This window comes from Euwallacea similis, chromosome 1 (assembly GCF_039881205.1).
Source record: "Euwallacea similis isolate ESF13 chromosome 1, ESF131.1, whole genome shotgun sequence".
Taxonomy (NCBI): domain Eukaryota; kingdom Metazoa; phylum Arthropoda; class Insecta; order Coleoptera; family Curculionidae; genus Euwallacea; species Euwallacea similis.
In genome coordinates this window covers 8,728,660-8,755,884 of record NC_089609.1, presented here as the reverse complement: position 1 = coordinate 8,755,884, position 27,225 = coordinate 8,728,660, and the positions used below count along the sequence as shown (strand labels likewise).

The window sequence follows — 27,225 nt, the reverse complement described above, 5'->3', positions numbered from 1 at the left end:
TGCAGTTGTATCTTCAATAAAAAAAAGTATTTTCTATTATATTAAATGCGTAATTTAATTGAATATTCTTCAATACAAATTAAAAGGATCTTTAAAACTACCTATCTAGTAATAATACGACCTACAACTACCACAAATTGAGTTGGTATAAGGACATTTTGAATTATTCAAGGAAACTTTATAGATAATTGTGATTGTAAACTAAGCATTTAAGTGTGAGGATAGATTTAGGAATAGTTTATTTAAATTCATTATTAAAATTATATCCTAACTAGCTACGTTATTATATAGGCATATAACGATTATACTAATACCTATTGTTTAAAGTTGCGCATTGTTTAACTTACTCATATAATATGATATTTTATGTATTAGCAAGTAATGCTATAATTACTGAGAATAAATTACTTTCATTTTGAGAAGAAATTGCTGTTTGAAAACTAAACTATTATCTTGTTCAAAAACAATGACCTTTGCTGCGGACACATTACGCCAAAAATAATTTCATTTATCCAACTAAATCTATACCATAATACTTGAAATCCCTTAACCTAATGCCTGGTTTTATTTGCTTGAGGTTGTATGGCACCCTCCACTATACTTTGATTATTTTCCGCATTGAAACTCACACAGGGGTTCCAAAATCAGGGTCTCCAACCCCATCAACGTTCAAAGAATTAGCATTATAAACATACCGCGCTAGAAGTTTTTCTTTTTTTTGATCTTGATCCATGGTCTTAAGGTTCTCGTTAGGACATAAACGCAGGGCCTTACTCACCCTTAAATTCTGACCGTGTAATGAAAAATACTTCTTCGAAGTAGCTAGATTAGCCGACTTGAAAACTGGAGCTTGGTCGAAGTGAGTTTTAGTCAAAATATCTGAAATAATGCTGTGAACTTGTTCTTCGAATTGCGGGCTAACTATGTTGTTGGAGGGCTTGCGATTTTCCTCAAGATTTTGTGAGGTTTGAGGGGGAGAATTCACACTAACCCTGGGGTGTTCTATGGGGAACAGCTGAACGTCCTCTCCTAATTCGCTGGCGGTAGTGGATACATCAGAATAGCCTTGTTTGCTAAATATGCTCTGAATGGTTTTCACTCCAATGTACTTTTTCCTGACTTTCTTCTGCTTTTTGTAACTCCTATTAAGCTTTCTCAAAGGCGAACTTCCATCGCTCTCATCAGAATTCAACAAACTCTCATCACTTTTGGCTTGAGCTAAAGATTCATTAGACACATATATTTTGGGCTTCTCCGGGAAATCATTAATGCGTTCAATTTCGATAATATTATTCTCATAACTGAAAGCCGATTTAGAACCTGTAGCATCAATTTGCAAATTTTTAGGCGAATGAGAGTCGTTAGAAGCAATATCTGTAGACAAGATTTCTGAGTCTACGTAAACATCGGTGCTGGTTTGCATGGGGGAAGACAAATTCTCCGAAATTAATGAGTTTGCTGAACAGTTAAAGTTGCTTTCGACCGTTGAAAATACGTCAACCTTCTTAAAATCTTCAAGCCTAATTATGTTATTAGTGGCATTATCGAGTAAGATCAATTCGCTGCTATCTATGTTGGATAAATCTGATGAAAATTTCGTAATGTTGTCGGGAAAATCGTTGTTATTACAAGTGGTTAGTTCGAATGTTGAGTTGGCATTGGAACCTTGAACATTGGTGACTGCAGTTGAGTACAAAATATTCCCGTTGTCTCTATCATGTGACACATCTATTACTCCATGACTATTTCTGCGGCTTGAGGAGGACAATCTGAAATATTCATTATTTTTTCTTTAGATAATGATGCAGAGTTCGTTATGTGCTCAATGCTCATGCAGCAAATCTCAAATATAATAAAAAAAATGTATAAGAAAATAAAATTGCTTCCAATATGTGGTGGAGGTGCTGAGGTTTTACTTGAACAAAATTAAATAAATATGTAATACATTACTCAAGGTACTCAAACTAACCCATAACAGTTTTTTTATGGGTATATGATGGGAATTAAATTTGAGATACCCAATTGATTTTGCTTGCTTCGTTCAAAGGAGTTTAATGGTTTAAGTTACAGAGTTGCATGTCGCTCAAATCGTAACAATAGATGTTTTACTTAATCAAACCATTAGCTCATTACGATCACTATTCAGGGCTTCGCTTACAAATATGATCCAAAGTATATCTTAGATGTGTAGGAACGGAGACTTGAAAATAACCAGATTGCAGATAAAAGATGTGCAGAATGTATAAAAAATAAGTACATTAATCTTAACAGGTGGTAGAACTTTTCAAGGGCAACAACTTTCTTTAATACTTTTTTCTCGATTTTCCCTCGTTATCAAAAAAAAAAAATTAAAAGAGTTTTGAACAAAATTCACTATCCTGCACTGACCTATTCGACTGAACGATAAACACATACCAAAAACAACTGCAAAAAAGGTCAGCAAGTTTTTGTTCTTACACTGAATTCTTACCATCTAAAATATGTTACGATTATTGGGAATTTATTTTTTTAATTGTAATACAAGATTTACTCATCCAATTTTCCCAAGATGTTAAATCACGTGCACAAAAGTACGTTCGTTAGGAGTTGGATGACTTGAAAACTAGTAGTAGATCCTGCGAGCTACAGTAGCGTTTTCACCAAAAACATCCTATGCCAAAACCATATAGGTGTGTCCACAACTTGAAAAATGAACCATTTTTAATAGATTTAAATTGCTTCACTTATCGAAACATCGAACGTAAACAACAACCGACCGAGATACAAAATAAATTTGATTTGTTAACGAAGGTACTCGTAGCTGCAGTTCAATATCTGACCCTTATTTGAAAAATAGTTTTAATTCAATAACAAGCATCATCAGTGCATCATGAATTTTAAAAAGGGAAATGTAAAAATGAAAAAGTGGTTTTCAAAAAATGGTACCTAGGAAAAATGTTACCCTTAACGAGACCTCTCACTAGTTCAAATTAATTTACTTGTTTCTGGTACAGCGCGTATAAATCCTATATAATTTGGAATAGAATTGATTCCATCAAGGCAAATATTTGTTAAGCTTTGTTAAAAACCATAATGTTAACGTGAAATAGATATTGGAACATTTTCAATGTTTCCGTTGTATATTACCTGCTCACAGCGAAGATAAGGTCAAGGGCAATGGAGAAAAAAAAGCCATGCATAATCAATATATATTTACCTAAATAAAATAAACTGCGACAGTCTAAATTTAACAAAAAAAACTACAAATTATTGCACTTACAGTAAAAATGGAATCATTGTGATCACATATAGGAAACTTTGATTTAGGCATTGTTCATAACACATGCATATAATAATACTTACCGGTGTATCACAAGAATATTTTTTCATGAAAAACTACTTCATGCAACATGAATTTGGAGCACCTTATATACTCATCTCATCTTCGCATAAAAAATAAACCCAAGGAACATCCCCGAATTTTGTTTATATTTTAGATACAGCCTGTATATGTCAACAATTTAAACTAAACTAGAAACTTGTATTTGCTTCCAAAATTAAGTGAAAAATATTCTTGTGTTTACAGCCAAAACAACTTCCTCACCTGCTCACTGAATTTGAATCTGGAGTCCGTGGTGCAGTGGGCGTGTTTACAACATCTCCGGAACATTTCACTAGACTAGACTTATTATTGTCCGAATCTCCCACTTCCTCGTTGAAAAACCTGCAGAAAAACACTTATTATCTCTATTTCTTATTACCTGAACTAACCTGAAATTCAGGCCGTCTTCTTCTAAAGAATTATCACTGTCATCCGCGGCTATATACTGGACCTGCAGCACACAATCTCCTGATTGTTGCTGTAGTATGGAAACGGCCTCTTTATGGCAAGAATTTCTCAAATCTATGTCGTTCACGTGTAAAATGGCGTCTCCTATGTAGAGTTGCTCGGACATGGCTGCAGGACCGTTTGGTTCTAGTTCAGAAATCAAGACAGGGACTCCGTGCTCTCGACCACCCTGGGAAAAAATAATTGGGACACTTTATTTTACAGAAATAGCTTTAAAACGAAGGCATTTGTAGTCTAATTTAGAACCATTGAGAAATTGTATAAATTTAGTACGAAAACAATCTCAATAATGATGAAAAAAATATGAAAATCTATTGCTGACATTTATTAAAGTAGCCACCACAAACCTACTCTTACTACAGAGCGATCATTTAAATTTCGTATTTATTAAGCTGTGAAATTTTTTGAAGAAAAGAATGCATGTCGATTATCGTTTCTGTATATTTGGTTACCTGAGTAACCTACATCATTTGCTAATTTTTCATACCGAAACGCTTCTTCCGGAAACATTTAGCCAATTATTATTTATTATTTTGATTATTTACCATTCGGTCTTTGTATTTTTTCGTTTTATAAAAAAATAGTCGTTTGTAAGACCACAGTATCGTTTATTTAAATTCGGTTTCCTGTACCTACCGCAAAATGGTGTTCACGGACGAGCAGAAAATATTTATGATTGAAGCCTATTTTGATAATGGACATCAAATTAATGGAGAATGGGTTTATGAGATTCAACCCTGTTTTCGAGAATTTCGTGAAAAATTTCCTGAAGTTGTAACAGATGAACTGAACTTCGCAAATACTCTGAAATATGTTGTAAATTTATTTCGTGAAACCGGCAGCATTCAGAGAAAATCAGGCAACAGAAAACCAAAAAAAGAACTCCAGGCAATGTAGAAAATGTAAGACAGATAATGTATGAAAACCCGAATGCTTCCTTGAGATTGTCATAGCAGATCGACTTATCTTGTGGTACCTATCACAGAATTCTCAAAAAGGACCTAAATTTGTGTCCCTACAAAATGCAAGTGTTCCAAGAACTTCAACCTTTAGATTATGAAACGAGAATAACTTATTGCATCTGGTTCTATGGGACAATGAGTAACAATCTTCTGGATCTATCATTCTTTAGTGATGAAGCCTGGTTTCATTTGTCGGGATATGTGAATTCTCAAAATATGCAAATGTGGAGTGCAAATAATCCTCACATATTTCAAGAATCTCTATTACATCCGCAAAAAATTGGAGTTTGGGTTGCTGTCTCCCAAAGACGTTTAATTGGACTACTTTTTTTCAACGAGAGTGTTACAGTAGAGTGTTATCAAAACATTTTGGACAAGTTCATTAAACAATTACACCCTGGCGAATTACAACAGGCTTATTTCCAACATGATAGAGCAATAGCTCACACAGCTCATACAACCTTAGATTATCTATGAGAATATTATGTCAATTGTTTGATAAGTTTACATACAGAGCATATCTACCTACCTCAGTCCTCAGACTTTACACCACTGGATTATTTCTTGTTCCCAACTTTAAAAAATAACGTTTTTAGACAACCAGTACACACAATGGAAGACCTTAAGGAACGAATTAGAGCAGAGTGTGCAAATATCACCTTAGAAGTTCTCGACAATATCTTCGAGAGTATGAAACGTCGGGTAAATTTGTGCATTGAAGTGAATGGATAACATTTTCAACTAAATAGTCTAATTGTTTCTAAATTCATAAAATTATTGTGAATTTAGAAACAATTAGACTTGTTAAAAAAATAGCCTTAATGTTTAATTGAAATCTTCAAAATTTAAAGTAAATAAAGCAACATAATCTCACTCGGCTCCTTTATCAAAAATGAATTTTAACGCCATTTTGCAGCATAGGATCAAGCTACGACCTACTGTTTAGCTTCTATTTCTCTTGTGTGAAATTCCACAGCTGGCTAGATATGAAATTTAAATAATCCCTTGGTATCTCTTCTGTAGCTGTGCAACGGTTCATATTGTTGGGTACCTAAGCGCGATTTTTGTTTCACTTTGCACCATTATTTACGATACGCTAGAGTGAGATGCTAGTGGCTTGAAAACAAGTGAGAGTGAGAATTTTTGTTGATCAATATCAATATGGTCTAAAAATTGCCAATTTCAGTAGAAATAATGTTTATTATTACACTCACATGTTTCTATAGAATTTGCAGCCTCACATCCTACAGGAATATGTGAAAATAAGAACGAAATTAGTTGTCTTAACGACATTCATTCAATTTTTTGACCCATCAGCGTCGCCAAAAACTTCATTCTCACTTTCACATGTTTCTATAAAATAGAGACCCAAATGTTCGGGGTTTCATCTTAAATGTGTATGTTTACTTCCAGTGGTTAAAGATTCATTAGGGTGGTCAGATTTCTGCGTGTCGGTTTTATTTTCGGTGCTTTCTAGAAATTCATTAGTCCAGCACCTATATTTCTGTGGTTGGAACTTTCCAAAATATTCTCTTGGCTTTGAGGTATCATGGTATTTTCAACATTTTGTCTTGTAGGGTCTAGCAAATGTAGCTTTAACTTACCGTAATGCTAATTCCCAACCCTTGATCCGCCTTCCTCTTAACTACGACTACTCTAATGTCCCCGAAATGCCCTGAACCGTTGCTGGACTCTGGAATAGGTTTTTGACATTTGTCATGGTTGTTATTCCAAGTGCTGTTTCGTCTGCAAGCCCTAACTACAGTTTTGTGTCTCTGCAGCAATATTTCCGACTCTAGCTGACTCCACAGTTTGTTTCTCACGTCACCGCGCATTTCTTTACCTAAAACAACTATTAAACACATTCAAATAGACTTTTTTTGTAATTCACCAAGTAGCTGCAGCTGCTGTATCCGCCCAGCCAACTCTTTATCCAAATATTTCGCTGCTAACTTAGCCCCATACACCTCGGCAGTCAAAGCCAAAATATCGTTTCTGAGCGCCATATTTTCCCCCAAAAGCTGAGCATTCTCCACCTTAGCACGAACTGGCTCCAAAACTCCAGGACTAAATTTAATGTCCGCTTCGTTTTCTTTGGCGCCAGTGCTCACTAAAACAAAATTGCCAACAAATTCGAACGTGTTTAGTCAATTTCCACATTTACTGGCTCTTTTCAACCTCAAAGGGCTCTGTTTTATTTCGGCCTCCAGTCTCCGTTTAATGGCAGTTACATCAGGCTTGAAGTGCTGGTCCAATTTCTTGTTGCCCAAACTTTCGGGCAGCTGAGATAGCTGCGAAGAATGCAGTTGCAGCAACAAATTGTGAAGCTCGTTTTCTAGGACTTGCTTCTTTGATTTCGACTCAATAAGTTCGGCTCGTAGATGTATCAATTCAGCCTAGACGAGAAAGATAAAGTTTCGTATAAGTGTTATTTGCTCTTTGGAAAATTCCAGGAAATCAACGACGGCAACACAATAAATCTGAGATTTACTTGCACTTAAAGCTTTAATGTTCGTTCAATATTTGTTTACAGATAATCACATTTGTAAGAGGTTTTATCTTAGAATTCCCACGTCTGTAAAGCACCAGAAATTTATGGGTTTGTTTGTGACTGAATGTGGAAAATTGTATATTTTAACTTGGAGGAACGAGATTCGGAACTGGGTATACCGGTAAAAAACCAGCCTTTCCAGATTTAACATCCTCAATAATAGATACTCTAAATATATTTTTACAATGGTTTTTGGCTGAGCAGTCCGTCTGAAGTGTTGTCTCACATGTTAAAAAAAACTAACTAAATCGCAGACATAAAAAATGCCATATACGATGAAAAAAGTTGCAAACGCTTTAATGGGTTTGTCTTGATGGTATCCAGATTTGCAAGTTGAAATAAATATGACGAAGTGTTTAAGAGGTCTCAAAGACTGTGAATTTCTAGCACATAAAAATGTTTTTGTATTATATATAATTAAAAAATAATTATTAAAATTAAAGAAAAGAAATAAGGAAAATTCTAACTATGTAAATATACCTTCCACGTCAATGAATTTCAGAGGATAACTGCCTAAATACTGAAAAAAAAAACAATAAAATTTGCACTTAAGTGGGCTAGAAACAGTGGCGTGGCGGAGTAACATTTAATGGCTTGATCAAACACAATTAACAGATCTTAAAGGCGTTATGAAAAATTCTAACCAAGCGAATAGATCTACTACGCCAATAAACTTCATGGAGTGTAAATTTTAAAATTTGCAACTTGATTGCACACAAAAAACAGTGGCGTATCAGAATCACAGTCAATGTTGTTACATTTAATATAATAAATATAAAAGCTTATTATTCCATTTACATTTCTTCTAAGATCTTGCCTTTAGTTTTTAAGGAATAAAATTACAGAAAAATGAGTACTCATTTCCAGATAGATTCATATCTGCCACTTCCCGCGACAATGAAATTACGTACACGTGAAACTATTCTTATTTTATTCAACATCCAAGTGAACATACTAAAACCTATTAGTTACATCCATATCTATGCAGAGATGACTTCCGCGTATTGTTTATAACACACACCAGTATCTTATAGGAACATCTTATCGATGGATGTGGCGCCAAACGGGCACTACAAATAATGCCACCCAATTTGAATAACGCAAGGCGTTCAGTTGGTTCTGCCGTCTCGGTAAAAGACAGCACAACGTTCATAAAATCAAAATTTTATCAAAATCACTTTACAGTAACCAGGGGAGCAGACATCTTCAGGGTCACATGCTCATCAAACTTTTGGTCAAGTGCATAATATTTGATTTTGCCATAATAAACTCGCGCCTGTTCCACGTGTCGCAAGTTCTCGGCTCCAACTGGGAGATGTTAGTAGTTTCTTGCTTTCATTGCTGAATTGCAATGCCTACACTGAACATTAAAACACTCAATGATGATTAGTAAACTCGTATTATTAGTATTGATGTGGAGGGCAGATAGTGCTTTTGGGGTCCCATCTGAAGTGTTGACTGTGCATGAAGCCATCGAAAGATTTCAGAGTTCCCTACAGCAACAGGTAACTTTCAAATTTTGCTAGATAAAAAATATCTGAATTTTGATTTTTGTAGAATTTCCAATCCGTTTTAATATCCATTGAGGACAGATTAAGAAACCTGGACAACATTTATTCGATGCAACTATCTGAGACGTTAAAGGTCAAGCTGGACCAATACCACAGAAAGCTGGAAACTTTGGATACGAAAATTATAAGATTAGAGTCGCTGGTGATGTTGAATTTGGACAAAATATCCGAAAACATTAGCACCAAAAACTACAAAGATGATTTAACTCGGACGCAATTGTCTCGAAGACTGGAAAATGTCTATGAAGGTCTCGGCCACAAAATCAACTACATGGAAAGAAAATTTGAGCTTTCGATAGACAAATTGCAGGTTTAAAGGCAGCTATAAAAACTCCTTTTTTTTCTTATTAATTGAATTCCCGTAGACTAAGGCCGACTCGACGTTGCAGCGCTTGGAGAGAATGGAAGACGATATGATGCAAAGACACGGAGATATTGAAGCAGAATTGTCCGAAAATTTTTCAAGTTTGGAAGAATATAAGAGTTCTACCACCTTAATTGCAGAAAACACATTGACAGACATAGCAAATACTTTAAAAGTAAGTCATAAACATACAACGGAAATCAGATACTAAATAGGCAAATTAAAGGTAACAATGTCTCAAAATATAAGCAACACCATTCAAAACTTAAATCGCACTATCCAAGAGCGTCTCGACTTTATTAATAGAGGAATTTTGGAGGTTTTTAATGAGACTCATCTAGTGAAAGAAAAAACCGACTCTATGAAAAGGGAGTTGAAACAGGATTTAAACTCCTATGCAAATAAGGTATTTAACAGGGAAAGAAATTAGAGATAAATAACCAAAATCCACATTCTTATCCGTTTTAGGTCTCAGACTTAAATATGGACATATGGAAACGAAACAGTGGGATTGAAGACAAGATCAAGAGCATTGAAACTGTGACTAATGCCTCAAGAATCGAATCCCAAAACAGTGTAAGAGCTTTAATGTTGCAAATCGGAAAAACTTCTTCTAAAGGCTCATCTCCAGGTCTTTCAAATAATGGTTAAATACACCTGTAAAATTTAACTATAAGATGTCTCACTTCTCCACGTATTTTAGATAAAACCTCCATGGAATCCTTAAAAAAAGCCCTTAATCTAAGCTTGGAGAAGATAATCTCGAACCAAGAATTATTTCTCGAAAGCTGCCACCGAGTGCAAATGGATGAATCGCAGATTGAGTCCGAAATAAGCACCTTGTTGGGAAAACTCATTGATATGCTTGATGTAAAGTGAGTATCTTCTATAAAATTCGAAAAGCAAATAGCTTTGTTTTTTCATTGCAGATTAGCAACAGCAATTAAGGATCTAAAGGCAGTAGAAAAATCGCTAAAAAACCACGACTCAAGAGTGAATAGAAACTTGAATCAGGCAAATACGAATATCATATCGCTCTTTGACAAAACAACAAAGCAAAGCAAGGACGTTGGAGCTGCGTTGGAGAATATTAAATTATCAGTAAATTCCTTATTTACGTTTGTGCAAGATGTGCTACCGCCAAGGGGAGAACCCCATGTAACCGAGGTAAGTCCCAATTTTCATTACAGCACTTTATTTAGGTTTACAATAATTCCAGAAAATGCTCTCAGATATATTGCACAATATCACTCTCTTCAATTTACAAAATGCAGAAAATGCATCAACAGAAGTGATGAATTCATTATCTTCCAAGCAAAAACTTTCAGAAATGTTAAGGAACATATTGAATGAGAAATTTGAAAATTTCATAAACGAAACCCAACACACATTAGAACAAAGCAATAATGCAGTGCTAGAGACACTAAAAATGAATTGTAGTAGTAATAGAGAGACAGAAACAAATCTTGTAAAAACAAACAGTACCACCTCAACTCTTAATCAGTCAGACATGTGCTCTCAAAACTATAGAGATTTAATTGATGTTCGTGCTGGTTTTCCTTGCAATAACAAAACTGTAAATAGAACATATTCCGAGGAAATGGAAATGGAAGCAAACTTAAACAGGACAATTTTGGCTATTTTTGGAAAACCCCCCGTTACAACTGAGCTCCCAAAAAAGGACAAATTATGTCCTACATGGGCGAATGTAAATGATATGAGATATGCAGGCAACAATTGCACAATGAAGAAGGTTGTGAAGAAAACTAAATCAAAGCACAGACATAATAATTATAAATCTAAAATACATGTGAGATTTGAAGATGACTCGGAATCCACAACTGATATGTATGGGGTAGAAATTGATGAAACAGAAACAACCACTGCAGGTGACTCTATGACAATAACTCCAACACTTATACCAGAAATTGAATCTTCGACTAACAGGGGAGAAGATTAAATATGTATTATGTAATAATCTATAGATATGCCTAAATCAAATAAAAACTTTAAAATGTGGTTCTATTTAATATATAATATTAGTGCATGTCTGTTACTTGAGTGTTTACTTACCTCCAGTTTAGCACTGTTTTGAAAAATTGTTTGGGCCTTATGGGAAAGTTGTGCAAAGCAAGACCCCAGAGTGCAAAGTTTTTGCCGAGCATTGAATACAATGTTTGGATCATCTCCTTCAATTTCACCTAAAAATGAAAACATTTCTTCAGTGAAAATTATTGTAATCAAATGCTAAAGAAGAATAAAAGTTAAAGTTTTCAAGTATATGTTAGTTGAGCTACTTATACAATATTTCTGGCAACTCTTCTACACCTCTCCGCCCCTCAACTCTGAACTGTCATTAACCTGAGTCAACTACCATGCAAATTGTCTATTTAGGGTGGTGAGGGGTTGTCACTAAGAGGGGTTCTGTCCCTCTTGTGGAATATCTGTTAACCACTTTGGTTCTATGAGAAGTCAAAGTACAAACCAGAGAAAATAGTAATACTCATAAGGAATCGACCACTTCAGCATCAGTCAGGAGATGTATGATGTTAACACAAAAAGGAAAACCTGATTAATTATCAATCTCAGAAAAATGTTAATTATTCTGTGCACCAAAAGAAGAAAACTGGACTTCCTGAAATAACCATCCTTTTAGGATTAAAATTTCTAATATCAACAGAATTGAAATATCTGAAACTAACTCCAGCTAAATTGTTAATGTGGAACGCCTACTTGGCCAACACAGTGTGGAAAGAATTTATCAAGTAATAAGAAATGAATGACTTGTTAAATGCTTTAGAAGAGTCAGTGTAAATGATATCCAACACATATCCAAACAAAGCATGAGTATTAAAAACACAAAGGTTTGACACAGTGGATTCTTTCATTTACAAATATAATAAAGCAAATAATTAAATTGCTCTTGAAGATAGTATAAGTAGGCAAGCAGTATATTAACAACAGGTAATTTGTACACTTAAGTCTATGCATAAAATGCCTCTGATAACAAGAATAAAGAGAATCACACCTAAAGCAGCTATAGAATACCTAACTTTTTTCCCTACTGTTTCTTCTGGAAAGTGAGACTAAAAGGGGGGTATATAAACTCCAGCAAGTGGCATTATAAGACCCAAAATTATTCAACATGGAGAGTGATGAAGTTCTTCGGAGTCCTCAGAACCATGGGATTTTAAATATAGTCTCTCACTTCATGACAACACAACACTCAGCAAACTCTACAAAGCCCTACTTTCTACTCAGGGAAGACTGGAGGTTACGAAATATAGAATTTCTGGTAGAACTGCAACAAGCAGATTTTGCCTGGTATACATATGGCTCCAAAACTGCTAATGGCACAAGACCAGGAATGTATTTGGAAATAGACAGGATCAGCAGAGTGAAAATTCAAGGCCACAGTATTCCAAGCTATAATACATGCAATAGAAATGTAAGTGAAATAAAGACATTATTTGGGGATGTCAGTGAAAAAACTGAATTAGAATCTGCTCAGGGACTACTGTTGAATGCCTTGTATCTTTGCATTTTAACTCCAAAATGGTTTGGAACTCTAGCATGGTTCCAAACCCTTCGGGTTAGCATAAGTAAGTTAAGTTAACAATTAAAACAAGTTATCTGGAACTCAAAAATATAATGAGGTCCTTAATATCCTTACCACAACTTAAACTTGGTAAGGCATGGTCAGTAAGGTGTAAAGAGTATCTTACATTGAGTGAGTCACAACACTCACATGGCAGTGGAATCAATCCATCCAATTCAATACTATGTAATATAAACTATACAACTGAGATGTTAATGGCTTAAAATTTGCAAAATATGAATTGAATGACCCTTGTAACACAAACCACTGCATTTTCTAATTATAATTTCATTGAGAACCACCCAGCAATTTTTTTTAATACAGAGTAAACTACATTATGAAACGCCATAGAACGGGACCTTACCTAGGGCTAAATCCAGGTCCACAAACGCTTTATCAAATTCCTTTTCCAGTATATCTAGCCACCTAAACCCCACACTTGCCATATTCCTGAAATAAGGAATAACGTATGTTGGGGTTGAAGATTAGAACGATCCAGGAAACATAAACTGAATTGGAATTTCCACTTGTTTAACTTTCAGATATGTGTTCACTGATCTTCCATTCAATAAGAAAAACCAATTTATTTCCATTATCCATTAACTGCTAACGCTAAATTACCAACATTTTTGCCATTATTGCCATTTGGCAATTTTGGTGACAGACAGGTCTGGAATCTGGATGGTAAATAAGGAATATGTCATTCAATTGACATTTTTTAGACTACAAACTGGATATGCGGCATCATTGCGGCTGCCATTTTTCTTGTTTTGGCTGAATTGAATGAAGCACAAATATTTAAGAGCTTAAATTAACAATCTGAACAAAAAAAGAGATTTATTTCACATTCCCATCTCAAGTTCAAAGTATTATAATCATTTTAAGTAATTAATGTAAATAAATCAACTTACGCAAATTCAATACAGCGAATTAGTGTCTACTAACCAAAAGAAACATTAGGGCTTGTTGCTAGATTAGCCGACTACGTAAATCAACACCCTGCCGAGACTGACACTGACAGATAAAATAACATAACCACAAAACGGTTTCAACTCAATATAAGTACACGTCTTCGAGATAATATTAATTAATTTTAAATATTTCCAATGCTTTAACCCGTGGCTTATCTTCATATGAACTGAAAAAAATTTGACTAATATGACTCCAAAAAAGAAACTCAAAATCGTATTCATACATCCCGACTTAGGGATTGGAGGTGCCGAAAGGCTAGTCCTAGATGTTGCTGCAGCCTTCAAGAAGCAAAACCATGAAGTCCTCTTCGTTACCAACCACTATAACCAAACCCATGCCTTTGAGGAACTCAAAAATGGTGAGTTTCCAGTGGAAGTCTATGGAGACTGGCTACCGAGGACTATATATGGCAGATTTCAAGCACTATGTGCTTATCTTAGAATGATATATCTTATAGTGTTTTACCTGGTATTTGGAAAAAATTCTCAATCACCAGATTTGTACTTTGTTGATTTAATTCCTGTGGCAGTGCCTTTCTTGAAGTTCGCTAATAAGCGTGTTATTTACTATTGCCATCATCCAGATTTGCTTGCATCTCCACCTGGAGGTTGTCTGAAAAGGTTCTATAGAAAACCCATAGATTGGTTGGAATTTAAAGCCACTTCATTTGCTGATATTATATTGGTAAATAGTGTCTACACTGCTTCAATATTCAGAGAAACATTCCCTCAAATTAAAAAACCCATACAAATTTTGTATCCAACAATTGCATATTCATATCTAGAGAGTGTCCAGAAAAGAAAACATTTTAAGCCAATCCAAAAAATTGTTCCTGAAATTGTTTGTAACAACAAAGATTTAAATATATTCTTATCAGTGAACCGGTTTCATCCTGCAAAAAGATTGGAATTTGCAATAGAAGCAATGGAGATACTAAAATCCATGACATCAGCATCAGAATGGGAAAAAACTTATTGTATAATAGCAGGAGGATATGATCCCATTAATAAAACCAATGCAGACACCTTCACAAAACTCTCAGATATGATTAGAGAAAAAAACCTAAGAGATAAAATATTCCTGTTAAAATCACCATCTGAAAGCATTAAAGTCGATCTACTTCATTCATGTACAGCCCTTCTTTACACTCCACTAAAGGAACATTTTGGCATTGTACCATTAGAGACTATGCTGGTGGCCAAACCAGTTATTGCAATGAATAGTGGAGGGCCTCGGGAGACTGTGGATCATGGTGTCACAGGATATCTTTGTGAGTGCTCTTCTGAGAGCATGGCAGAATTCATGTATAGGATTATTAAAGAAGATTCAAAGGATATGGGAGTGAAAGGACGGGAAAGGCTTGAAGAAAAATTTTCATATAAAAGTTTTGCAAAGAGTCTTGAGCAAGTTTTGAAGGATGTTACAGACTTCAGTAAAAAAACTGATTGAGTTTGTTGTTTTATATGACTGTTATTTGTTAATCTTAATAGTAAATATGAGTAATATATAATAATGTTATTTTGTCCAGGACACTTTTGGTATATCAAAGTGTTCAGTAAGACTATCTAGGTGCTGGTTAAATTTCTCTACTCTCTCCTTGTGTGTCATTGAGGCTTTTTCCAGAATTCTTTTAGTTCTCTGCAAAAAACACCTATGGTGAATTTAACAGAAAATTGTTATAACTTACCATTTTCTCTTGTTGCTCTAAGAAAGCCAACTCGGCTTTGGTTTTTGTACTATGGGGTTGTTGTGGCTTTGACTCTGTTTGACTGTTTTCCATGGATTTCACAACTTGCTCCAGAAGTTTCTTTTTATTTTTCCTTTTTTTCTTTTTTATTCCTTCGTCTTTTTTAAGATTTAGTTTCCCAACAGCTACGTGGGCGTAGGGATCATCACTGTCCATAGCAGACAAGAATTTAGTTAGTTTATTACAGTAAGACCAATGACCAACTGTTGAGAATAATGGGAAGATGTATTTTTTAAACGAAGTCAAAGAATAAAATTAATTTTCAAAGGACTTCCCTTTAATCGCGAAACTATTCAGAAACAATGTTGAACATGTAAACAATAAAAAAAAAAATTTGACAGACTTTTTATTTTTATGGATGTGTCAAGGCTAAGTCGTACGAGACTTCTCTTTTCTCATTCTAAACCATTTATGGGACAAAGATAGCAAGTAAACTCAATCAGGTTAAAAAAGAATATCGCCCAAACAAATGTCACTGTCAATAAACGAAAGCCAAGACAACTCTAATTGTTCTGTTATTATTACCGATGTTTGTTTATTATTTTTATCTCAAATTTTTTCTTGACTTCTTTGATAAATACGTATTAAGTAGAGCAACACAGTAGAAAAACGCAAAACTATGTCATTATTGCACTAATCAAATTATAGCATTAATCCTGGAATTGGCCCCTTGCGTGTCAAAAGGATCAAATTAGTATTCTACAACATCAGAGGTAGGCACTTAATTTACTGCCCAAATATGTTAAAATTAAGTCATTTGGTTACATCTCACGTTCAATTTACCCCTCTCTCTGTGACCATATCAATCCCAATTTGCTTAGCATGTTTGATTGCTTAGAATTTAAGTACATCCTTGAAATATCTTAGTATTTCAAGCAAGTCTCTTAAAACCACACAATTTTAACTCAACAATTCTCACATTGCAGAAACTACTGTTCTTTAGTTCATCAAACTAGCAGAGTTAAGGAATGTGTCTACCATGCAGGTATGTACAGCATCATGCCGATAGCTCTCGGAGACATATACCAAGCAATGCTGAACTACATCAACATTGAAAATTGGAAACATAGTAAATGGAAAATTATAGACAAATACAAGTCAAGATAATGAAGAACGCACTACAAGAGTTGCTTTAAACATTCCTTTTTTTGAATGTGCCATTATTACATATAAGCCATAAGTAACAAGTACTTAGTTAACAAAAGTATATTAACCAAAGTCAATAAGCAGTACAATTAGTATTGTACTATTCTGCTATTATATAAGTAAATAATTATGACTGAAGATGAGAAGGAAACCCTCTTGGCAAATAATTATTTGCTCTCGGCCTTGTCAATAAGACCCAAAGTTAAAAAGGGAGTGCCTAGAGGTTCTAGATGGATATTTGGACCAACAACTCTTAGGAGATGTGTAGTTGCAGTGGTTGTTTTTAGTATAATTCTAATTATTTATTACTCAAGGCAAACTCAGGCACCATATCTCTCAAAGTAAGTAATAAATTAATTGAATTATCAACACTTGTTGAGATTAAATTGTCTTCAGATTTATTAAGGCAAATAAACGTCCAGAACCCAACATAAGATGTGGGATTGTAAGTGGTCCTAGATTGGTACAAAATCATGACCACAGAACTGATGCTCAGCTAAAAAGTTACCCTAAAGCACTTGTTTTTGTTGAAACTATATATTCAAAACTGGGGAAAGATATTGCTGAACTACTTGTCCATACTAGAATTAAGTAAGTTTTTCCTGTAAAAATTACTGTTTTAGTTCTCTAACCAAGAAAGCAGCAATAGCATGATTCTATAATTATGAGTTATTTACAGGTATAAAATAGAAGTTACAGGCAAAAGTTTACCTGTCTTAACCAATTTGGATAAAGGCCGTTATGGGGTTATTGTATTTGAAAATTATAACAAATATTTACAAATGGACAATTGGAATAGAGAACTACTTGATAAGTATTGTAGGGAATATTCTGTTGGTATAATAGGTAAGCATTGCAGTTCGCTTAAAGTGTTATACTATGTATTATAATAAATAATAAATGTTTCATATTGACACATTGGGAGCAGAAACAAATATCAAAAGCTGTATTTTTTCTAATGTTTATTGCAGTTTTCAAGCTTCCTTATGTCTTTTAATTGATACTACTTCTTATCAAATCAAATTATAAATTTAACATAATTTAGCCAAGCCATAAAGGAATATAATCATATACATATATTCTTAACTATGCATCTTTGAGGCCAATATATCTTAACAAAATAATTTAGATTGGCTTAATACCCATATTTACTCAACAAATCTATAGGTTTTATACCACCAGAAGATGAAACTTATGTTGGGTCTCAACTTAAAGGATTTCCACTCTTTATTCACACTAACTTAAAGTTGCGAGATGCCGCCTTAAACGCAGCTTCTCAAATTTTGAGGCTCACCAGGGCAGGAGAAACTGCATGGGGTGAATTACCTGGAAGTGATTGGACAGTTTTTCAAGCCAATCATTCAACATATGAACCCCTGGAATGGGCACACCGAAATGATTTTTATCAAATTAATGAAAGTAAGTTTTTTAGCTGTCTTAAAAACTTATTTTCATATACAGGATGATTCCAAAGTTGAGGTAATTTTTCTTCAACCAATAAATGAGGCTTAAAAAAATATGAAATACCAGTGACAAAATTATTTTTCACCTGTTGAAATATTCCAAGTAGTTTTGTGGAAAGTAATAATTTTTTATTTTTGAAGCAAAATTTTAACACCCTTTTAATAACAATATTTTCAATAGTATAAAAGGAAAAAAAAATTACTTTTTGAAGCTACAATTGTTGGTACTAGGATTTTCCAAACTTTGGAATTGTCCTGTATAATAGAAAGTAGCTTAAATTAGTATTGATTTAAGAATTAGAGGGGTTCTGAGGACGTTACATATGGCGCTTATTATTGGGATTTGGCTGTAGTCACTAGTCTATGCGTATCACTGAAACGAATTTATCTTATAAATTTGTCCAGTTCTTCCAACTGTTTCTGAAATCTCAATAGAATATAGTCTCGGTTTTGAACCATATTCCACAACTTGAACACTCATATTAGGTGGTGTGAGAAATCCTCTACCAACCGTAATCCAAGATCACGGCCTTTTTGACAACATCCAAAGAGTAATTTTCGGCTACGGCTTGAAATTCTGGCTGCACAAACTATTGTTCCTGGACAGTCTAAGCTATCTCAGTCACGGACAGCTCAGTTTATCGTTGGATCGTTCGATTTTGGTAGATGTAGATGATATTTTCGTTGGAGAAATTGGCACTAGAATGAGACCAGAAGATGTAGAAGCTTTAATAAGCGTCCAAGAAAGGTACTTTATGTTCCTACCAGAGTTATTTTGACTGAAACAGGAATCTGTTAGGTTAGCTGCAATGGTGCCGGGTTTTAAGTTTAATTTGGGATTCTCCGGGAAATACTATCACCACGGTAACAGTGAAGAAGACGAAGGTGATGATCTGTTATTGCAAAACGTTGATAAATTCATGTGGTTCTCACATATGTGGAACCACCAGCAACCCCATTTGTATGATAATCTAACGGTGCTTATGGATGACATGGTCCTCAATAAGAATTTCGCCAAACAGTATGGTTGGTATTCGTGCTTTTTATGAAAGGAAGTTTCTCATAAAAAAACTTCAGGAATTCCTGTGGATTCTGGATATTCAGTCTCTCCTCATCATTCAGGGGTATATCCGGTTCATGACCTTCTGTATATAGCATGGAAAAAAGTGTGGAATATTAGAGTTACATCGACTGAAGAATACCCCCATTTAAGACCTGCTAGGTAAGTCTTCATTTTGTTTTGAAGAGAAGATAATTAATTTTCTATTTCAGGTTACGAAGAGGTTTTATACACCGAAATATAATGGTAATGCCTAGACAAACGTGCGGCCTATTCACTCACACGATGTTCATAGATAAATATCCTGGGGGACGAGAGAAATTGGATGAATCAATTCAAGGGGGGGAGTTATTTCAGTCAATAGTTTATAACCCTGTAAGGTGAGAAATGTTATATCAAGAGCAATAGTTAAAATTTGATGACCTAGATTAACATCTTTATGACCCACATGTCCAACTACGGCAACGACAGATTGAGTCTTTATACCTTCGAATCTGTGATTAAATTTGTTCAGTGTTGGACTAACATCAGATTGACATCTGCTCCTCCTTTGCAACTAGCAGAAAACTATTTCAAGCTTTATCCAGGAGAGTCGGATCCAGTTTGGGGAGTAAGTTTTTCATAAATATGTAAATTTATCTTAGTATGTAAACTTTTTTTTCGCAGAATCCATGTGACGATCAACGACATCAGAAAATATGGTCCAAAACAAAATCTTGCGATTCCTTACCAAAATTTTTAGTCATCGGTCCTCAAAAAACCGGAACTACCGCTTTATATTCTTTTCTTTCAATACATCCGGCGATTGCCAGCAATCTGCCTAGTCCCACCACGTTTGAGGAAATTCAATTTTTTAATGCACACAATTACCTCAGGGGTCTAGATTGGTAATTTGTTTCTTTCGCAATTTCTTTGAATATTTATACATTTTTTTCTAGGTATATGAGTTTTTTTCCCAGCGACACAAACTCATCAGCGCGCTATTATTTTGAAAAAAGTGCAACATATTTCGACGGGGAATTAGTGCCAAAGCGCGTTCACGCCCTGTTACCTCATGCAAGGTTGATAACTATTTTAATTTCACCCGCTAAAAGAGCATACTCATGGTACCAACATACAAAAGCTCATGGGGATATTGTCACCAACAATTATAGCTTCCATCAAGTCATCACTGCCAGTGATACTGCTCCGAAACCATTGAGGGATCTTAGGAACAGGTAGGTATGAAGATTGAAAAAAAACACTTGTTATTGTGTTTAAAATTTAGCTATTAAAAATGTTATTAATTACATTGTAGAGAACATACACACGCATTCCAAAAATTTTATTTCAGATGCCTAAATCCCGGTAAATACGCACAGCACCTCGAAAGATGGATGACGTTCTTCTCGTCACAAGCAATTCACATTATTGATGGGGAACAGTTAAAATCAAACCCTGTAGAAGTGATGAATGAGTTGCAAAAATTTTTGAAGATTACTCCCTTCTTCAATTATACAGATCATCTGCGGTAAGTTCGTTTAATGAACTCAACAATAGAATCATTTCTTTACAGAGAATTTCCCACAATAAATTACTTTTTGGATCTCAGATTCGATAAGAACAAAGGCTTTTTTTGTCAAGTGGTAAACGGTGACAGCACCAAGTGCTTGGGACGCAGTAAAGGTCGTCAATACCCGCCCATGGAGGAAAAATCGCTGAAGTATCTGCAGAGGTACTACTTGAGCCATAACACCGCGCTAGTAAAGTTGTTTAAGAAGAACGGCATTAGGATTATTCCCAAGTGGTTAAAGGAAGATCTTTCTGATCAGAACGATAGTGACAGTTAGTGGCTTTTCTAAAGAAAATTTTCAAGAAGTGGTATTTCACCATCTTCAATAGCCAACATTTTTTATTAGTTAAGTGCTAATTTTTTTTCCAAACAAAATTCCAAGTTCCTCATCTTTTTACAGAGTTTTCATATATGTTTTGAACAGTTGCTTGCATTGAAAACTTTGCTCAAGAATTCCGGCATTCTTGCCCCTTTTTTTATTTATTTTTATCCTAAGACCCCGGTGAATAGATGTGAATTTATAAATACATCTTAATATTAGCGTCCTCTTGATAATCAAATCACTTGTAACAGGACTCTAACGATCTTAGTGTTAAAATAAAGTAAATATTGAATGTCTGTTTATTCCCATAACATACGAACACGAGACGTAAGTCCTGCTACAAATCGTTACAATAGTATGTCTTATAAATGTTGTATAGTGTTAATAAATGTGTAGAGGTAATACAATAGTTCAAAATACTTAAAACCGGGAGTAATGATCAAGTGAAACGCCTAAAAAAATTTGTCATCATATATGACTTGAAAACAGCCAAAATTGGATTAGGCACAAACAATGTGTTTGCAATTCAATGTAATTCCTTCACATTTGTGGCACTTTCATCAAAATTTTTAAACCCGGTATATCGACTAACATAAATGTCTATGATAAGTAGACAAAGTTACGTTAAATTTATATTGAATGTTGTTGCGTTGAGACAGATACATTGTGCTATTAAATGTCGATTTAAGCCCTTACATGAAAATTCCTACTTTCTGTCTTTTAAAAATTTTACGGTTACTTCTTTTTTGGGCTTGATTCCGAAGATTTAGTAAGTTCATCTTAACTACGTCCAGCAGTATACGTAAAATCACAGTGGTAAAAAAGTCTGAGGCAAAAACCACCATAAATACGTTAACTGTATGTGTAGAAAAAGTAATATTAAAAACATATCGTTATGACTGATATTAGCACCTTGAGCAGTTAATTAACTTTATGGTAATTTACGTATTTTTTAAGGTTTACAATATGGTAATAATTATTTGTATGTGTAAAAACTGTATTCAAGTATTATAAGTAAAAAAGTACCTGCTTTAACTTATGTATAATATCTAAAGTGTTTAGTTCTTTAGTCAGATTTCAAGACAGACTCGTACCGTGAGATAAACTTTACGTTTGACTGATACCTAAACATGATTTTACTCTTATAGAAGCAATAGATTCAATAATATTTATTTTAGTACCTACCTATTTAGCTATTTTAAAATTATTAACGTACTGATTTTGACAATAATAATTTTACCTAATAACTTTATTTAACTTACTGCAATACATCTCCTTTTATCAAAAGTCATCATTGTTTTATTTTTGCATATTCCACTGAAGCCTGAAAACCTTTCTCTGGGTCCGCACTGTATCGAACAATTCTCACCAAACCATCATCTTGAAGTACCCTGTATTCTCCTTCAACTATGTCGCCATTTCTTCTTTGTTCATGCCCTTGGGAGTTCCCAGTTTCGGAGTCTTCGACTCCGTAGTGGAAGAAATAGTCCGGTCTTGCCTGTATAAATTATTTATAACGAAAAGGGAAGAAATTTTAATTATTAAACATACCACATAGTCTATTCTCTGCTCTACGAAATCATCTCCATGGTCATCAGAAACGAGAACCTGTTGAGATTTGCCACTCACAGGGCCCCAAAATTTGAGAAATGAAAAGCTTTTTTCATCAGCAGTTGCCATTTTATGGAGAATTGAAGAAGCAATCTGTGACATAATATGCTATATAAATTAAGATATTTGGAATCAATTATTGATCAACTTACTAATAAAAATATTGAATTAATCTCCATTTCACTTCTCTAGGAACGATTTATTCAAAAATGTGCCAATTGAAACAATCTTATACCATTTTATATGAAAATATTATTTGCGGAAATCATCTTCTTATGGTTTTAGGCTTACCGGTTGTGGCTTTGCTTCAGTGACTTACCAATTATGACTTCAGTGACTTATTAGGCTTCCTGGTAAATTACCATTATAATAAGCAAATGCGGTTCAATCTGGGTCGAAAACTGCTGGAGGTTTGTGTTTAAAAAGGCAAATCAGATTTGCCCTACACCATAATTTTTAGGTGACGAGAGACGGTTTATAAGTAATACGCATTGAATAAAACATTTGAAATACGTATTCTATAAAAAAGCTGAAAAGTAATGACGAAGTAGACGAAAAAAGAAGTTTGGTAATACTCACTTTTAAGCAAATATTATGGCGAATATACCACCTCCATATGAAATTGTTTAATGAAACTAAAAAGATGTTTAAAAACTTCTGAATATGTCCTCATATATGTATATGTAGATTCGCTCTAAGACTGAGTGTTTCTGGGGATATGGAACCAGCGTTCCGCATAAGCAACGAAATATACGAGAAATGTATAAATTAAATACTTTGGTTTGCGGTTGAAAAAATTGGAATGAAATTACCAAAAAAAAAAATCTGCTTATTGATCATGTTAAAATGATCGAGATCTTTTTCCATAAGAAACCGTATAAAGCGGAGGGTGGATAAAAGTGATTTGAATCAGTTGCCTTATGGAAGATCAAATGATAAGATAAATCCACCATTTACATATTGCTATTTCAATTATTCATTATTATTAATGTTATTATATATTTGAATGAATTTAACGTGGTCCACCTTTATTCTTTTATGTAGTATTCGTACTATAATTGTTCAGCAATCATGATTTGTTGGTTTAGCTTATTGTTATTATCCTACCCATCAGCTTTTTGCAAAATAGAAGTAACGAACTGGGTTGACAAAGCCAATTATTGCTTAAGGGACGTTTTAGGTACACATTGGAGGGGAACAGCACCACTATTAATAGCTGAAAACTCTAGTTTAAAATTTTCCCCAAAAAGTGCCACTGTAATTTCCAGTGGATTGCATTTAGAAAACTTTTTGGCAAAAATTCCTCAGAAGCCTGACTTGTACTTTATCAGCCCAAAATCCCTCGAATCTCTAGAAGAAATATTAAACATTATCGTAAATTCTCCGATGTTTGCTGTTGCACGATACATTATATTTTTAAACAGTAACAAAACCGACCCTCAGGATACTGCAAACATCTTATGGAACTTTAAGTAAATTTACACATTACTTCTACGTAAAAAATATAATCACAAAAACTTCTTTCTCTTACAGACTACCTAATAGCCTCATCATTAAGCCCACCCTCGATACCCGCCTAAACATATATCAAGTTCAAACAATGAATTGTGGGGCCTTATCCCGCGCTAATCTCATTTTAACTCTATTTCCTGATAGCTGCAATAGGGCACTCAAGGAGTTGCCCTATTTTAACTTCAAAACTTCATTCCTCGGCTGCGAATTAACGGTGCTCTGGTCACGCTACCCCCCTTTTACCTACCCATTAACCAACCCGCACGGCTGGAGAGGGATTTTGTTCGATTTCTTGAAACCTTTAAACCATTTATCAGGCCGCAATATAATTTTCAGCGGCGACGATACTGAATATTTCTCTCAAATTGCAAATATATATTCTTATGAGGAAGTGCTGGAAGACTTGGAAAATGAGACTCTTTTATTCGCTGGACCTGCTCACCTCAGTACTGCAGAAATATTTGATATCTCGGTTGTATTGTTTGACGACAGATTGATCATTGTGGTACCCAGGACCATGGCGACTCAGTGGAGCTCATTAGCATCTATGATATCTGTGCAAAATTTATTCTTTGGCATCTCAATCTTCGTCATAGTTGCAATGTTGATCTTCTATATTAATAAGAGAAATAACAGAAAATTTGCTGCTTCTCTGACCAAAGTGATGCTGATGGAGTTTAGAGTCCTCGTGGGTGGAGGAGGGGGGTTTAGCTTAACATTAACCGATTCTCTTCTAAGATTGTTCGCAGGTTTAAATATTCTTCTTCAGATATGTTTTAGAAAAAACTGTTGACTTTTTTAGGGACAATATTGCTGCAATACATGGTGTTCTCCTTCTTCTTCCAAGCCACTACAATAAGCAGCCTTACCTCAGGCCCCATATACGAACCTCCCATAAAAGACATTGAGCAGTTTCTTAAATCTGGCCACGTGATGAAAATGACGAGAATGAATGAAATGCATCTTCAATATGCCAAGACTTTTGACCCTGTGTCTGAAATGTTGCTGCAACATTCATTAGTGGTAGATGAGTACGACATGCTTAACGTTTTAGATGAGATGATTAAGGAGAGGAAGTCTGCAACATTCGCCCTATCTGGTAAGAAAACAAAACAATTTAAGAGATCTTCTCACATTTAATTTTTCAGATCTTTTATTGATGAGGCCAAATGCCGAAAAAACCTTCACCACGTTTGAATATCTGATAATCCACTTTGGTGTGGCTATGAAGAAGAATCAATATTCCTCTCCACAGCTTCAGTCATGGATTTTTCAGTTGGTGGAGGCGGGATTTTTAAGTAGATTCATAAATCTTCATCGTAACGAATTGGTATTAAAGTACTCCGTGGACATGGAAAAGAGAAAGACTAATATGGATTTAAAGCAGTTTTTGTTAGTGATGCGAATTCTCGTTTGCGGCTATTTGATATCCATTGTAAGTCTAATTTGTGAATTTGTGTGCTGTAACCTGATGAAGAAGAATATCAGTTTGGTAAGAAAGTTGGGGGAAATGTGCAACTCATTTAGGTTACATTAGCAAATTATCACTGGAAGTTGCTGCGAAAGGAAATTTCCACCATTTCTAGAAAAAGTTTTTTGTGGCAGTTAGTTTCTTTATGTATCAAATATTCGAATGTTATTGAATCTGATATAATGTACCGTATTTAATGTAGATTGTATCAATGCACCATCTCCATTTCTTAATCTGCTGTTACTCTTGTAAGAGTCATATCTATTCTCAAGAAAATAAGCGATTTGACCTATGTATACTCCTTCACAACCTGAACAGAGATACGATCCACTATCACCGACTGCTTCAGCAATTCACCTTTCTCCTCCAGTCTCTTGCTGCGGTTACCTACAGATTTCGTTTTTTTTAAGCTCACCTAATTGAAGATATGCTATGAAAAAGTTAGATTATTTTGGTAAACCTCTTTTATGTACGAGAAAGATAAGAATTTGAAACTTAGAGAGGCAGAAAGCTGGTTAGGGAGGAGTTCTCTAGGGGCAAGAAGCTTCATTTTACAGCACCTTTAAATTGCAAAAAATAGGTGCGAATGTGACCCCGGATCTTAGAAACCAAAAGAGATCTTACGATTTTGTTGGTAGTAAGTCGGACTGATTAATTTCAGCAATTTTGCTAAGACAAGTGCTTCATGTGTTCCCGAGATATTGACGCTTAATATTTAAAACATGGAGAAAATTGGCTACTTCCTGCCCCTTTGGAAGTTTTGGATAAAGTTTTGAATCTTTTGGGGTGATGTTTATTACCTTCATCGGCAAGTATAGTTCTATGTTGTTCCTGCATTGAAGCTTTGGAACTTTAAAAATAAATGTTGAAGAATCTCGAAGCTCAACTAAAACGAGAACTGAAAGAAAGAGATTAGCATGTCCAAGCTGAGAGAACTACTCGAGGTGCTTAATTTGATCTATTTTGTTAATGCGATTGCAGATTGGAGTAGACATCCATTAAATAGATTATCCATGACCATTTGAGACAGGATTAAGGAGAGAACCCATGGGAGTGTCAAGAGTTGGTTTACAATATTGTCCATTGAATATGCAATACGTGATCACCCACATCAGGGTCAATATTTCATGGAACTCACATATTTGGTTTGAGTGTTTGTTGTAGGTTCCCGTAAGATGTTGCTATAGGGACACTACATCAAAACTAACAAAAGGGCATAGTCTGTAGGTAGACGAATGCTTTGTGTGAATTTCGATAATTCAAAGCTGTTTTTTGATAAAATGCGGGTCTTTTTGGTTGAACGATGTAATCAGAGTATTAAGGTACCTTCATTTAAAGTTATTTCCAGAAAGGGAGAATATTAGAAAGTCGTCTCGATATCTCGGCTACTGAAGAAGATATTGTAAATCCATTTGCGTGGATTTATAGGAGCTCTTAAGAATGATTAATTTGAAGCAATTTTTACTAATTTTTCACTTCTTTTTCTAATATGAT

General features: G+C 34.6%; 7 protein-coding genes across 7 annotated transcripts; 4 read left to right on the top strand and 3 right to left on the bottom strand.

The window, feature by feature from the left end:
- Positions 1-617: 617 nt before the first annotated feature.
- On the bottom strand, positions 618-13,564 carry LOC136417331 (uncharacterized). Its single transcript, XM_066403026.1, has 9 exons — positions 13,509-13,564; positions 13,240-13,325; positions 11,351-11,478; positions 6,956-7,187; positions 6,683-6,901; positions 6,396-6,634; positions 3,751-3,998; positions 3,584-3,703; positions 618-1,769 (listed from the first exon to the last, which is right to left on the bottom strand). The coding sequence occupies exons 2-9, from the start codon at positions 13,319-13,321 to the stop codon at positions 626-628; spliced, it is 2,412 nt and encodes an 803-aa protein (XP_066259123.1). The 5' UTR covers positions 13,322-13,325; positions 13,509-13,564; the 3' UTR covers positions 618-625.
- LOC136417410 (putative leucine-rich repeat-containing protein DDB_G0290503) lies at positions 8,669-11,252 on the top strand. Its single transcript, XM_066403124.1, has 8 exons — positions 8,669-8,847; positions 8,900-9,223; positions 9,279-9,452; positions 9,504-9,683; positions 9,746-9,923; positions 9,981-10,152; positions 10,207-10,444; positions 10,497-11,252. The coding sequence occupies exons 1-8, from the start codon at positions 8,722-8,724 to the stop codon at positions 11,235-11,237; spliced, it is 2,133 nt and encodes a 710-aa protein (XP_066259221.1). The 5' UTR covers positions 8,669-8,721; the 3' UTR covers positions 11,238-11,252.
- Positions 13,565-13,942: 378 nt separating the features above from the next.
- On the top strand, positions 13,943-15,296 carry Alg2 (alpha-1,3/1,6-mannosyltransferase Alg2). Its single transcript, XM_066392209.1, has one exon. It carries the CDS (start codon positions 14,034-14,036, stop codon positions 15,294-15,296), a length of 1,263 nt encoding a protein of 420 aa, XP_066248306.1. The 5' UTR covers positions 13,943-14,033.
- Position 15,297: 1 nt separating this feature from the next.
- On the bottom strand, positions 15,298-15,845 carry LOC136410182 (protein FAM32A). The gene is made up of 2 exons (XM_066392219.1): positions 15,535-15,845; positions 15,298-15,485 (listed from the first exon to the last, which is right to left on the bottom strand). Exons 1-2 carry the CDS (start codon positions 15,748-15,750, stop codon positions 15,363-15,365), a joined length of 339 nt encoding a protein of 112 aa, XP_066248316.1. The 5' UTR covers positions 15,751-15,845; the 3' UTR covers positions 15,298-15,362.
- Positions 15,846-16,103: 258 nt separating this feature from the next.
- On the top strand, positions 16,104-22,424 carry sfl (N-deacetylase and N-sulfotransferase sfl). Its single transcript, XM_066388725.1, has 14 exons — positions 16,104-16,307; positions 16,521-17,081; positions 17,137-17,331; positions 17,420-17,586; positions 17,908-18,159; positions 18,690-18,951; positions 19,003-19,229; positions 19,281-19,425; positions 19,476-19,638; positions 19,691-19,873; positions 19,930-20,150; positions 20,202-20,480; positions 20,597-20,773; positions 20,855-22,424. The coding sequence occupies exons 2-14, from the start codon at positions 16,870-16,872 to the stop codon at positions 21,090-21,092; spliced, it is 2,721 nt and encodes a 906-aa protein (XP_066244822.1). The 5' UTR covers positions 16,104-16,307; positions 16,521-16,869; the 3' UTR covers positions 21,093-22,424.
- On the bottom strand, positions 22,409-23,395 carry LOC136408607 (cuticle protein 7-like). The gene is made up of 4 exons (XM_066389697.1): positions 23,328-23,395; positions 22,901-23,277; positions 22,689-22,841; positions 22,409-22,635 (listed from the first exon to the last, which is right to left on the bottom strand). The coding sequence occupies exons 2-4, from the start codon at positions 22,925-22,927 to the stop codon at positions 22,429-22,431; spliced, it is 387 nt and encodes a 128-aa protein (XP_066245794.1). The 5' UTR covers positions 22,928-23,277; positions 23,328-23,395; the 3' UTR covers positions 22,409-22,428.
- An 885-nt stretch (positions 23,396-24,280) lies between these two features.
- LOC136412244 (uncharacterized) lies at positions 24,281-26,958 on the top strand. Its single transcript, XM_066395293.1, has 4 exons — positions 24,281-25,009; positions 25,063-25,368; positions 25,409-25,695; positions 26,896-26,958. The coding sequence occupies exons 1-4, from the start codon at positions 24,349-24,351 to the stop codon at positions 26,956-26,958; spliced, it is 1,317 nt and encodes a 438-aa protein (XP_066251390.1). The 5' UTR covers positions 24,281-24,348.
- Positions 26,959-27,225: the final 267 nt, after the last annotated feature.